General features: G+C 46.5%; 3 protein-coding genes; 2 read left to right on the forward strand and 1 right to left on the reverse strand.

Annotated features, from left to right (window-relative positions):
• Positions 1–1,321: 1,321 nt before the first annotated feature.
• ORF56 (hypothetical protein) lies at positions 1,322–1,492 on the forward strand. Its single transcript has one exon. The coding sequence runs from the start codon at positions 1,322–1,324 to the stop codon at positions 1,490–1,492; it is 171 nt and encodes a 56-aa protein (YP_006460173.1).
• A 1,039-nt stretch (positions 1,493–2,531) lies between these two features.
• On the forward strand, positions 2,532–10,179 carry ND4 (NADH dehydrogenase subunit 4). One transcript has 4 exons: positions 2,532–2,983; positions 4,382–4,896; positions 7,496–7,918; positions 10,091–10,179. Exons 1-4 carry the CDS (start codon positions 2,532–2,534, stop codon positions 10,177–10,179), a joined length of 1,479 nt encoding a protein of 492 aa, YP_006460174.1.
• Positions 10,180–12,219: 2,040 nt separating this feature from the next.
• The window catches only part of ND7 (NADH dehydrogenase subunit 7), a 4,483-nt gene continuing 3,393 nt past the window's right edge, over positions 12,220–13,309 (reverse strand). The window contains exon 4 of one mRNA in view: positions 12,220–12,481. Coding sequence (YP_006460175.1) covers positions 12,220–12,481 — 262 coding nt within the window.

Genomic DNA, 13,309 nt, shown 5'->3' on the forward strand with positions numbered 1-13,309 from the left:
AATGCCTGAAGCAAGCCTTTCTTTCCCAACCGATTTTTCCTCAAAAGAGTCCTTAGGTTAGGTAAAGAATATCGATAAGTAAGAAAGGTTTAACAAGAGTCCTCCCTTTGATGGCATGAGCTTGGCTTCTTCGGATGCTCGATTCTAAGATCGTCTTCTCCCTCACACCCTTCTCTCAAAGCATCGGATTCTATTACGAGTTGGCCTGCAGCTCCTTTTGTCTATTCCGACAACTTGGGAGACTTATATAGGCTACGTAAACCTTGTCCTCTTCTGATTCAACCTCCTACTGCTCTTAGATTAAGGCTACCGTAAACCTCAAGCCTAAACCTTATCGATGTTGATTGACAAATCAATCTCGGAGTTGAAATCAATATCCAGAAGTGAGAACTCCTTAAAGCCATTTATCTATCTCTATCAGTTCACTCTTCTTCTACCCTTCCGCTTACACCATTTCTTTGTGAATACACCGCTTTGCTCTTTGGCGCGCTACTTCCGCTAGCAACCAGCTTCGGATTATCCAGGTCTGGTTTGAAGCTCTGATACCACCTTGACAGATTGATTGAGAAAGGCTCAATCTTCCAAGAGGAACCAGAAAGAACAAGAGAGAGACCTTGCTCAGATTTGAAAACGGATAAAAGTGACTATTAAGCAGGGCTACTGAGTGCTCCTGTAGAGCTTGGCATTGGCCAGCATCCATTCTACTTAAAGTCGTTTTTCTAATGAACATTCCTACTCAAGAAAACTTCAAGTCTGCCAAGCTTTCCTGATATGGGGATCCGAATGTGCACCTCCTAATGATCCTTGAATTCAGCAGTTTAGGAATTGCTTAAGCGTATGTAACTGACTCTCTTTCCCAAGGGCTTGCTCTATCCGATAGTGTGGAGTCTAAGACAGAAATCAATACAGGAACTAGTTAGTGTACTTGGCTTATAGTGAAATAGACTAGTAGAAAGCTGATAGTAAGACGAACTCCCTTCTCCAGTTGTCCATTCAAGCCGACACAAGAAAGCGGCCAATCAAGGTGGTATCCTCTTTCTGTGTTGTTTTTCTTGTCGGCACCTATAGAAAATAAATTGCGTAGATAATCATCTGAGTCTGAGAGTTATTGATGTCTTTGTTTGTTCCGAAAGACAGCGCTCCAGGGCTTCTTCCTCTCGCGGGCCGAAATGGCTCCGGTTGAAGCCGGTCACCGCTCGTTGGAGTAAGAACAAAAGAGACAACAAGCAAGTCAAAAGCTCAGAAAAAGATCATCAGAGAGGAGATAACCCATTTATGATTCCAGCCTAGAAGCATTGATTCAATTGATTTTCAATTTGAAATGAAACAACTCATTTTTTTCCTTGTCGGGAGCTCCGTAGCAGGTTTTTTCGGACGTTTTCTAGGATCAGAAGGAACCGCTATAATAAGAGGTCGCAATATAGTACTATTTGGAATATTTATCTTGGGGTTTCTATTTTTGTTTCGTATATATGCTAGAAAAATAAAATAAAAGGGTATACGGATTATTCTCTATCTTTCGATTTTCATTTTCCTCTTTATATGGGGCTGTTTGTTTCGGATCTACTTACTATCTCGATTCAACTTTTTTCTAAGTGAGCTTTCATTTCTAATTTTGAGTGTGGGACCGGGAGCGCTTCCTCTTCCAGGGCCTTCCAGCCCAGCACACTCTGACGACGATTCCTTCGGGATCCAAGTCATAGCGGAGCCTTGGCCCATTACTCCCAATTTGGGTTTAGAGGCCTCCATGCAAAATCGCATAAGAGGTTTGGAAAATGCCAATTCCATCTTTCTCCTGGATAAGGAAAGGGGACAGTACTGGTCCGAAATAAAGACAGAACTAGAAAAATGTTCGTCTCAACGGGAATATAACGAACTGCTTCAATTTGAGAACCGAGATCTGGAGATCCGGGAAACTAAAACTAAGTGTTATACCCTAGTTCGGGAAATAGTCTTAAAAGAACCTCTCTTAATGGAAAATAAAAAATATGAAACGCCTGAGAGTGCGATTGAACTTTTTTGCGAAGAGACTAGAACGGACTTGGAAAAAGAAGATGCAGAGAGGTTGGGGTTGCACTCTGGCCAAATTGACGAAGAAGAATTGAAAATATACAGAAAAGTGGCCCAGGATATCAACTCAAATCGGGACAAGTCTTTCTTTTTCAAAAAAATATTAGGTCATTTTGATAAAGGAGGCTCAAGCTAAGATTCTGAGATACACTAAGGTTCTGAGATACACTGGTTGTAGTCTGATAGATCTATCAAGTCAAAATGCGGCGGCCGCTTTATGTACGAAGATAGACGCTTGGGAAAGGAACGGGAGGCCTTAAGCCGTGTACTTGTCTCCTCGGGGGGAGGGGGGAGACAAGCCTCATTACTTCCCATTGGGCGAGAGGTGCACCTAACCCACCTACCCACTCATCAATCACGGTGTTCAGCTGACTTGCACTGATAGACCCCTATTGTATTGGAATTAGGCGCCCATCTTTTGACTGTTGTCAATTAATCTCTTCAATCTTCAATTCTACTCTATGTTAGAACAATGGTATTTTGATCTAAGTGGTCTTATTCTTTCTCCCGTGCTAGGAAGCATTACTCCTCTTTTCATTCCAAATTCAAGAATACGACCGATACGATTGATTGGTCTGTGCGCCTCTCTTATTACTTTTTTGTATCCCCCTGCTCTTCGGATACAATTCGATCCTTCTACGGCCAAATCTCAATTTGTGGAAAGCCTTCGATGGCTTCCTTATGAAAATATCAATTTGGATTTGGGTATAGACGGTATCTCTTTATTCTGCGTGATATTGACCACATTTCTGATCCCTATTTGCATTTTAGTGGGTTGGTCTGGTATGAGAAGTTATGGGAAAGAGTATATTACAGCATCTCTAATTCGTGAATGTGGAATGATCGCCGTGTTCTGTATCCTGGATTCGATACTATTCTATGTTTTTCCCGAAAGTGTGCCAATCCCTATGTTGTGCGGAGCTGAGCATCCTCTATTCGCTGGGATAAAGCTTTTCCTCTGCAGGGGCCTTTTGTGCAGTAAACCCCCTACGGGCGGTCGTCCGTCGTCGTAAAGCAGTCCCCGCGAAGCTTTCGGGAAGAGGGGTAGTCTTGTGTGTAAGCATAGCATTTCTGGTCGAACCCGCCCAACCCAACTAAGAAGAACCGAACCTGACAGACACATCTTTTTCCTTTTGGGAGGGTACTCCGAGTAGTGGGTACCTCGTAGGACCTCGACCCGCCTACTCGGGTCTTGTATGGATATGCAGGAAGGGGTGCTCCTAGGTGTGTGTAGGGGTTGTGTTTGTTCGCGAGAATGGATTCCTCGTCAAGTCAGTTTGGGGGGTGTGGACACACTTGCGCGAATTCGGGTAACGGCTACAAGGGAGAAATCGAAAGGAAACTGTACCCGACCAGGGATGGACGTAAACTCGTAAGCTACCGAGGGTAGGGATAATCGTCCAGGTCTTATTGTGAAAGAAAAAAGCCGCCCCGCCACAGCAGGCGGGTTGCTTCCTCTGTCGTCGCCGGCGAGCTCTTGGTGAGGAGACCTTAGGATAAGTTGCTAAAACAAACGGGGGAGGGGAGGATCGACCCGTTCAGTAGAATTCCGAAGAATATTGGCAGCAGGTGGAGACATTTTTTTTCCCCTTCAAAAAAAGGAAATGCGGGCAGGGTAGAGCTCGGCAGAGGGTTCGAGAATAAGGTCCTGTCCTTACTTAAGATTCAGATAAAAAAAGAGTTCCAAACCTTTATGCATGCACCTCCGTACAAGTGCTGCGTACAAGTTCCGTCCAGAATGATTGGGAAAGATCAAACCAATTTGAACCGCTCACATCACAGTAGTCGTAGCATAAAGGCCGTAAGTCGAGGGGCAGCCATAACATAAGGCTATTCCTTTCCCACCTCTCTCTCTATCTATAGATAGAGAGAGATCCGCTGCGTGAGCAACCCGACTGTGCCTTACATGTGCTCTACAGGCCGCACTCCATCTTTCTTCCCAACGAGCCCTTTTTTCTTTTGATTTGGAAGACGGGCCTTGCCGTCGGTTCGAAAGGCATGGTTTTCAGTATGTCTCCAGATAGGGCCCCACTAGTCCGGCTAGCTAGTGAGCGGTTCTTTCGGGCGGGCATCTACTGCAACGCAAGCACCATTGTTCGCCACCACCCGAGAAGCAAAAGATTCGAGAGTCCAGGCTGAAAATACATGCATAGATAGTGGTCTAATGCCAAGGCCGACGACGGAAGCTCGGGACGGAGCCGTATGAGGCGGAAGTCTCACGTACGGTTCTCTGAGAAGGGAGTGGCTACCTACTGGAGCTTCGACCAACCACCACCGGTCAATTCCGCTTTGGGACCACCCCTTACTCTACCATTATTATAGGGGTATGGGGTTCGAGACAAAGAAAGATCAAGGCAGCATATCAGTTTTTCCTTTATACTTTACTTGGATCTGTTTTTATGCTATTAGCTATTCTGTTGATTCTTCTCCAAACAGGAACCACCGATTTACAAATTTCATTAACCACAGAATTTAGTGAGCGGCGCCAAATCTTTCTATGGATTGCTTCTTTCGCCGCTTTCGCCGTCAAAGTGCCTATGGTACCAGTTCATATTTGGTTACCCGAAGCTCATGTAGAGGCACCTACGGCAGGATCCGTCATCTTGGCAGGAATTCCTTTAAAATTGGGAACCTACGGGTTTTTAAGATTTTCAATACCCATGTTTCCCGAAGCGACACTTTGTTCCACTCCTTTCATTTATACTCCAAGCGCGATTGCTATAATATATACTTCCTCGACCACTTTAAGACAGATCGATCTTAAGAAGATCATAGCTTACTCCTCAGTAGCTCATATGAATCTGGTGACTATTGGTATGTTTAGTCGGGCGGCGGCCGTTAGGTCACCTATTTGGAGTTATGGACACACAAGGCCAAAACATGTGTGCCGGGCGTGCAACCCATCAACCTACTAGCAATGGGGGAGAAAACATAGCATGTCGCAATAAAAGCTTGATTCGAGGCGTCAGCAATGCCGTCTGTTCCAAAAACAAAAGCCCCTTAGCGCCCCGGGACGGGAGTGGAGGGCGGCCTTACGCGCAGGCAACAGCAGCACCGGCTCTACGAAAGTAAGAATCGAATATCGAATCTTTCTGTTGGCTTTCCCAATTCATCCGTGAATAAGAATTCAAGGGCGTGAAGCGAGTGCTTCTAGCTGCTTCTTATTATGGCGGCTATGTTTTCGCGGCGGAAATGAACGTGCTATTTGAAAATCGATTGATAGATAGCCAACTCTGTTCTGATAGATCGAAAGAGATAGAGAGGGAATCTATCAAGAATAAGGGGAAATCCCCTATTTCTATCTATTATTGATGAGACAACTATCTTTTCATGATCCAGCGGAAAATAAATCGATATGTATCTGATGGAGTCTACATCGTACATAGAGCGCCCAAGCTCTTTTTAGGCCAGCTCAGTTCTCTTATCCATCGGTCCAATGCACTGGGCTCATCTCATGGAGGGAAAAGCCAAAATGTAGTTGTCTTCTTCGCCGCCTCGACGCATTCCCTTCTCTCCCCGGTATCGTCCCACACAGAAAGAAAGAGCGCAGAGCCCCGGCCCGACCTGTAAGTCCGCTAACGTAAAGCGAGGAGTTGAGCCTGAACTAGCGAACCGAAGTCACTTTCGGAACCATACTTCCTACAGCTAAGATGTGCCCAGTCCAGCGGGAACGCGCAGCGCAAACGAACGTGAGCTGCTATACCGAATCCCCCGCTGGCCATCGGGGACCGAGTGGTAAGGCCATGATATGCAGGGGAAAATATCACTCATTCTTCCATTGGGGACAGGTGCACGAACGACAACTCCAAACGTCACACATCCGCCGCCTACCTACCGTTTAGGTGGCACCAGCGAGATCCAGCTAAGGTAAGGTCGTGTCGCGGCTGCTCCACTCCGCTGCGGTCTGATGAACTGAACTTCGTTGCCTTCCCGCGCGCGAAGCGAATGGGCGCTGTGCCGTGGGTCAGTTTCGGGGCGGAGAGTGAAGAGAGACCAGAAGAATGATTCATTTGGATCGACGAGCTTTTTCAGCCCAAAAAAAAACTAAGAATCAATGGAATGTTTGTCTATCCATGAACATCTATTCTATCTCTATATCTAGGGGATCTCTCTATACATATAAAATGGCATGATATGATCGCCTTTGTTTGATATGTTCATTCAGTACCAATACAAACTAAAACTACGCCAAAGTGGAAGGGCCACTATAGAAGCTAGAAGTAGCTAGCCTATAGTAGTCGGCCTAACCAAAGCGTCACGACAAGATCAAATTAGCCTTATGAATTGAATCTTAAGTAGGGGGCTTAGCCCGCCCGCCTACCAATCAAAGAGGCTGAGAGTAAGCGTAAGCTCACCCGTAAGCTCGAAGAGCTTCCCTTCATTCGCTTCGCGGGAGCCGCACAGCACATAGCTGGAAGTCAGAGGGCCCATACTACCTGCCTAACCCTTCGCTCCGAGGGACCGTAGATCGGAAAGCGCCTTCTAAAGCACCCCATTCATCCAAAAGAAAAGAGAAGGGGCCTATTTATTTGCATGACCTCTGCAGATTTCACCCTATCTACATCCGGAGCCACTCCCCTAGCGGTCCTGCCATCACGCCGCAGAACGGGAGCTCGTGTGGAACCTTTTATTTCTGGCGTAAGAGCGGTAGAACGTAACAAAATATTACGGCCGCCTAACATAGGGGCCGGAGGTACGGTAAACTCAGCCAAAATATGACACCCGAAGGGCCCGACGCGCACAATCCTATCCTATCCGAGTCCGAGTTTACCCCTTGCACTTCGGACAGCCATCTGTAGCATCATAAGGAGGACCTCCCTTTCGAGGTAGAAAAAGAGTACGGTACATAGGAGGTTGGTCTTTCTCAACGTGGTGTATAGCACGAAAAACCTTTCGATACAAGATAAGGCCGTTCAAATGAAAGAAAAAAAGGAAGCATTTTTTTCTTCTTTCTCTTCTCTTTCCCCCTCGGGATTCTGGAGGGAGGGGAAAGGCTTGGGCCTACCTATCCCGATAGGACCCCATAAAAGAACGGGAGCTGTTGAGAGGTTCCATATTGCCGAGACGAAGGGCAGCACTTCTGTACGTGATCGTAGTATGTCACGTCGTCTCGTCCCCGCTGCATCGAAGAGTACCTATGCACTATGTTCCGATTCACTGATAAGGAAGATAGAGTTGGGGTGGGGGTCTACGATGTTCAAGTATGACCCGGGGAGATACATGCTAACTATGGGTAGGAAGCAGGAACCTTTATGTAAATAATTTAGGGGGGTTACAGATCTCTTATACTACCAGCGATCGACAGAGCGGAACGACCAGAAAAAAGAAGTGAAGTTAGAAAGCCGTATGATAGGTGGTAACTATCTTGTACGGTTCGGGGGGTAATCGGCGTACTCCGATCAGTGGGGGGAATCTTTGGCTCTATCGAACATACAGGGAATTGGAGGTAGCATTCTACCGATGTCAAGTCATGGACTGGTTTCTTCAGCCCTTTTTCTATGTGTTGGTGTTCTATATGACCGACATAAGACTCGACTTGTTAGATATTACGGAGGTTCAGTGAGCACCATGCCGAATCTCCCTACCATTTTCTTCTCTTCCACTTTGGCCAATATGAGTTCACCTGGTACTAGCAGTTTTATCGGGGAATTTCTCATCTTAGTAGGAGCTTTCCAAAGAAATAGCTTAGTAGCGACATTAGCAGCGCTTGGGATGATTTTAGGCGCGGCCTATTCCCTTTGGCTATATAATCGTGCGGTTTCTGGGAATTTAAAACCCGATTTCCTCCATAAATTCTCCGATCCAAATGGCAGAGAAGTTTCTATATTTATACCTTTTCTTGTTGGAGGGGCGACCGTCCGTTAAACTACCAAAAAAACAAGGGTAAACCAATGTGATCATGACATTGTAGGTGCTTGCGATGGGACGGATGCGACTTCCCTCAGTTGGTTTGGGTGGCATAGCCCGTTGCAGAAGCCCCCCCTTTTTTTTTATCCATTTCTTGACTCTTTAGGGAGCCAAAGCTTGACTTTATTAAACTAATCAAAAAAGGCTCGCGCTAGGCGCTTACCTTTTTTGGCTGAGCCGTATCTTGCTGGGTGGGACCGATAGAAAGAAAGGACGGGTGGCGCATGGTACTTCTCGACCCTGTCTCCGAGGGACAGTTGAACGAGCGACTCATGAATGCTGCCGGGTTGGACGAGCCAATAACTCGAACGCGTTCGGTCTTTTTTTTTTTAGCAAGAATCACAGCCTTACCTTATCTTCACCATGATACGGACTCCAAGTTCTTATGGCAGAGCACGAGGAGATTGATCATCAATATGATAATGGGAATGGAAACCAGAAGCACGACTGGGGTCTTCGTGGTCCAAGATAATCAAACCATCAGTAAGAGTAAGGTAAGCATGAGACTTTTTGGTAGTACCGGTGAACCAGATGGCCGCGGCGATGGAATCTGGGACGGAGGACTTGTAGTATCTCTCTAGATCTGGCAAAAGCTAAAGAACCCCTAAGATAATTCGAATGGAGGCTGACGGCTGAGCCCACTCTGGCCTCGCAGGGCAGGCCCCTGTGCGAGCTGGAGCTGCCATAGCTTATGGCTAGAGCAATGGGAGGGCCCCAGCAGAGAGCAAAGCAAGGACCACTACGGGAGGTCAAACCAAGGACCTATGGAAGTCGGGGCTCGTCCCCGGTCAATATTGGATCAAAGAATAGGGGGCCGCAGCACTGACCCTTTTTTGATTCAATACAATAGGGTAAAACATCGTACAGTTCCCTACCGAGACAAACTCTCAACGGATCCTCGGCGCGCTGGGCATACCTCTTCCGCGCGTCTTTCTCGTGGCGGGAACAGAACAACAGGGAAAGACCCGGCCGACCGGCCCAGGGCTCGAGGGCGAGCTTTCTTTATTTAAGAGAGAATGGGAAGTGAGTCGAAAGGCTTCCGTTTCCGTTCTTGGTTTGGGGGCTTTCGGGCCCCTCTCGATCTTTTTCGTAGTTGAGAAGGGGGAAGGAGTCTAAATCAATGAACATTAATGAACCATCATTGATGGACGTTGCACATGACACGAGCAATTCGACTCAAGGTCCGGCGCTAATAGAAGTTGCTTACTTTCCTAGTAGCGAAGGAAAAGGGCAGGGCTTTTTTCGTAGTAATAGTGGGCGGGTCTCATGAGATCTATGCCGGCCGTCGGAATCAAACGAAGGTCGAAGGACCATTCAATTCATGTTGGGGCATAGCGGCGACCTCGCCTGGCGCCATTCCCGGACCTAGTAGCAGACGGGCGGGCCGTGCCTGAATTCAGACCGGAACCAGACTCTTCTTTGTTTGAGCTGCTCCCACGCACGCAGACCGGAAGATCTCACTTGTCCTGGACTGGAACAAGTACGTAGAGATCTACGTGGGACCGTGGAGGGAGTCTCAATCGGTCTTTTCTAGGATTCCTTATCACGCGACACATGGAGATTTTTCCATTGATAGATAAGAGGCCCCCCTTGAACAAATTCTTAAAGGTTAGGTTACTACCTGCTTCTACGGAAGAGGTTTACTTTGTACCACCCGGAGGTCATATAGATCGGAATCCGGAGCGATAAGAACGAAAGCCCTACCCACAGTTACAACTACTGGCGCTTCAAAAGGCTTAGATTCGTTGGGCGCTACTGAAAGCCCTTTTTTAGGTTGTCTAATAAGGTAGGTGTAAGCCCCGAAAGCCTTTGGTACTTCGGTAGGGCGAGCAGCCCTTAAACCAAAAAAAAGTGGAACCCTTCCCCTATTTCTTTTATGCATTTCATTCTCTATTTGGCCCACTCCACCCAAGAGCGCTTATGTTATAGGGGAACTCATGGCTGGAAACAACCCTTATGGTTTGTTTTGATATCCGGCAGGAATAAAAAAAAAGTCCAGGTTGGTTGGTGAGCCTAGTGATAGGAGACTATCTAGCTTGGTTCGGAGAGCACTTGTTGTGTGAAAGATTTGTTGGTAAATGTGACTGCCTAAATGCTGAACTATTGACCCTACTTGTTTGGATGGGTGTTCACCCCAAAGTGTTCCCGGACTGCATGCATACATCCGTAAGTAACTTAGTGCAACATGGCAAATTTCATTGAGAGGAATCAGCAAAGAAAAGAAAAAGAGGATTGATTATGCTACATCGAAGGCATTTTTGTAAATATATTGATGACGATGAAAAAAATAAAATTTATTGCAACTACGAACGTGAACAGATGCTCATTAGACTATTTTCACCGTTAATGAAATGATTCCCTCAAAACAGAAGGCTGTGCGAGTAGTGAAGAACAACAAAACGAGAGCGAAGTCATGCGAACTCAGAAGGAGCAGCAGCATTTGTTCCGTTTCCGGCTGGCCAATATTTATCATCGCGGTATAGTCTACTTTAAATCAATCTTTGCCTATCCGAGCGAATCTAAGTTGCTTGCGGGAATACGGGACGGGAGGAGTGAATAGTCGGCTTAGGGTTCATCGGAAGGAGTGGCGGGTTAGAGTCGTAGATGATAAGAAGGCTCGTTTTAGCTGGGAAGTGGTGGAGTAAGGAGTTGAAGCAGAACTGCTATCCAAAGAAGACCCAGAAAAGAAGTTTGGGAAGCAGTCCAGGATACTATTTCGCTAAGCCGGCCAGAGCCAACTAGTTCTGTTACAGTAACCGGTGGTAGTTTTAGCGAACCTTTCATCGGGTCTATCGTAAGGAATTGATGTAGCAGTTAAAGAATTCAACTTGGCTTCAAGCCGGGCTAGGAACTTCGAACCTACTTCTTTACCCTGAACTCGTAGCTTTAAGATCGATCGGACTTGGCTTACTCTTGAACCGCTTATTCCTTCTTTCGGTAAGGCGCACTTCAACCGGACGTACAACTCGTATGGGCAGCGTGCGGTAACTATCAGGGCTGGCTTTTCTGGGAATCCGTCTTCATCCTCATTCCCTTCCGCGGCGGTTACTAGGCCGTTAGTTAGTTCCTTCGTTGTATGCCGTGCCGATAGTTCCTTTCTTTCCACTCCTGGCTAATAGTCGGCAGGCGTTGGTAGTTGGTAAGCGTAGAGGGGGACCCAGCTGTTCCCTTTCATACTCTTACTTCAACGGGCTAGAACCTTGCCCTTTTCCTTTATCTATTCTATTTCCCCGCCCTTCAAACAAAGGCTAGCGATGTCACCGGACGCATTCACCTACTAGATCTCCTTCTCAATCCCATTCCGCCTTTAGGTGTGATTCAAAGAGGCCGCGGTAAGGCGAAGAAAAGTGTTGATTCGCGTGGGACAGAACTTTTTTGAAAAGTTGAGAACTTTCTCGTTCTTACTTCCTGTGGATATTTGTTTCTTTGCAAAGCTTATCGTTTTTTTAGTAGCACCTAAAAGGTGAGATAGGGGAAATTCCATACCATACTGCTTTGTCATAGGAAATGACAAGATTGGCGACCAAGGGGTGGTGAGAGAAAGACAAGAACTCATAAAAATAGGCTTTGCCCATTGGGCTAGTAAGAGTGTTAGAAAAGTTTAGCATGAACAAGCAGAAGCCGCAACAATAAAAAGAAAATAGTATCAAAGAAAAGCGATTCCACTCTTTTCCTAAAATCCTAACCTACAAGATCATAAGTCACTAATATGATAAGCAACCGTCATAAATCTGTGAGTGAAATAAGACGGATGGAGCGAAATAATAAGTGGATGAAGCCTTAGTCCATTTTCACATCCAATCTTACCAAGTCTGCAGGTCAGAAAGGCAGATGGGCATGTTCATCCCTTGAAACTGCTTCCATTGGCATGAGTTAGAGTCCTCTCCTGCAGGAACCTGGCACCTTCAGCTGATCTACGACCACCCTTGCTTTCAGCTGCAGAAAATCAAACCAAAATAAAATCATTGTGCATATAGCTGTGGTGGCTCCTTTCATTTAGAGTTGTTTAAAACGAAAGGAAAGGCTCTTCCACTTCTATTTACTATATATGCTGTTCGACTGAACTCGTTCTCGTTTTGGCTCCGCCTTCATGAAATTCCAAGACAAAAAAAATGCTTCGATCTCAATTTCGGGCGTATGGAATTCGTTAATCTCTAGTACTGAAGATAGAAGGGGAAGGGGAATCCATCTTTGTTTTTGGCTCGCAATAAAGCTAGGGTCCTGATCGATAAAGTACTAGTCCTATCTATCCACCTCTCCAGACACAATATCTTGAGTACCTATGATGGTGACCACATCTGCTGGCATGTGATGTTTGGACATAGAATCAAGTCCTTGTGAATGGGCAAAGCCAGGTGCTCTTATTTTACGACGGTAGGGACGATTGCTTCCATTACTGACCAGAAAGACACCAAATTCTCCTTTAGGTGCTTCAACTGCGGTATAGGTAGAAGAAGCTGGTACGGAAAAACCTTCTGTATAAGGTTCGAAATGGTGAATTGAGGTAGAGTAGACCGATGATCCTGTAGTCATTTGGCCGGCTATTGAAAGAAAAAGCTTGCATCTGCTCCCTCTATTATATAACCGGTCCCATCTCTCTCCAAACCTAACGTGGTAGTTTCCCATCATAGGGCTTTCTATCTATAGATTGAGCCATTACCAAGGAGCTAATTCGTTCAGAACTCAGTTGACTCCTTCTATAGAAAAGGCGAAGCGTTCTCTGATCTACTCCCACTCTTCACCTCTTGGCTCACCTGGGATACGTACACCCTGTTGTTTCTAAAGACTGCCCTCTCTCGGATGGATGTTGGTCCAGCCTACTACGAGGATCCCGTATCCAGCAACCCAACCTATACAAAGGGCATCAAAGCCCCTTTACTAGGTTGGAGCTATGAAGCTTACCAACATTTCATTTTTGATTAAAAAGGGAAAGGGCTTTTTCAGCTGGTGCGCAGGAGCGCACTTACGTTTTCCCTTTACTAATAGGGGTCCCGTGGTTCCTATGCCGCCGCGTTTTCCGATCCTTTTCTTTTAATGCTTCGACCCGAAGCGATAGCTTCTAGCTAGTTCAGTGGATAAGATGGCTGCGCTCCAGCTCACTCAAGAATGGGACGGCAGTGGTCCGCCGGCAAGCTCGTTCTGATCTTGGACGCAGTACATTGGAATCCTGAAGCACCACCACGAACGCTACCGCGCGTCCGCCTGCGGTGCGGTAAGGCACCACCCTCTTGTGCCAGCAGCCAACTCCGGCGTGTCAGCTTAGTTATCCTCATCAAGCCACTTACTTGATGTCTAGCTTCCCAACTGATAGACGTTTCCTTTTCCCCCAGAT

Source organism: Mimulus guttatus, mitochondrion (assembly GCF_056151865.1).
Source record: "Mimulus guttatus mitochondrion, complete genome".
Lineage (NCBI taxonomy): Eukaryota > Viridiplantae > Streptophyta > Magnoliopsida > Lamiales > Phrymaceae > Erythranthe > Erythranthe guttata.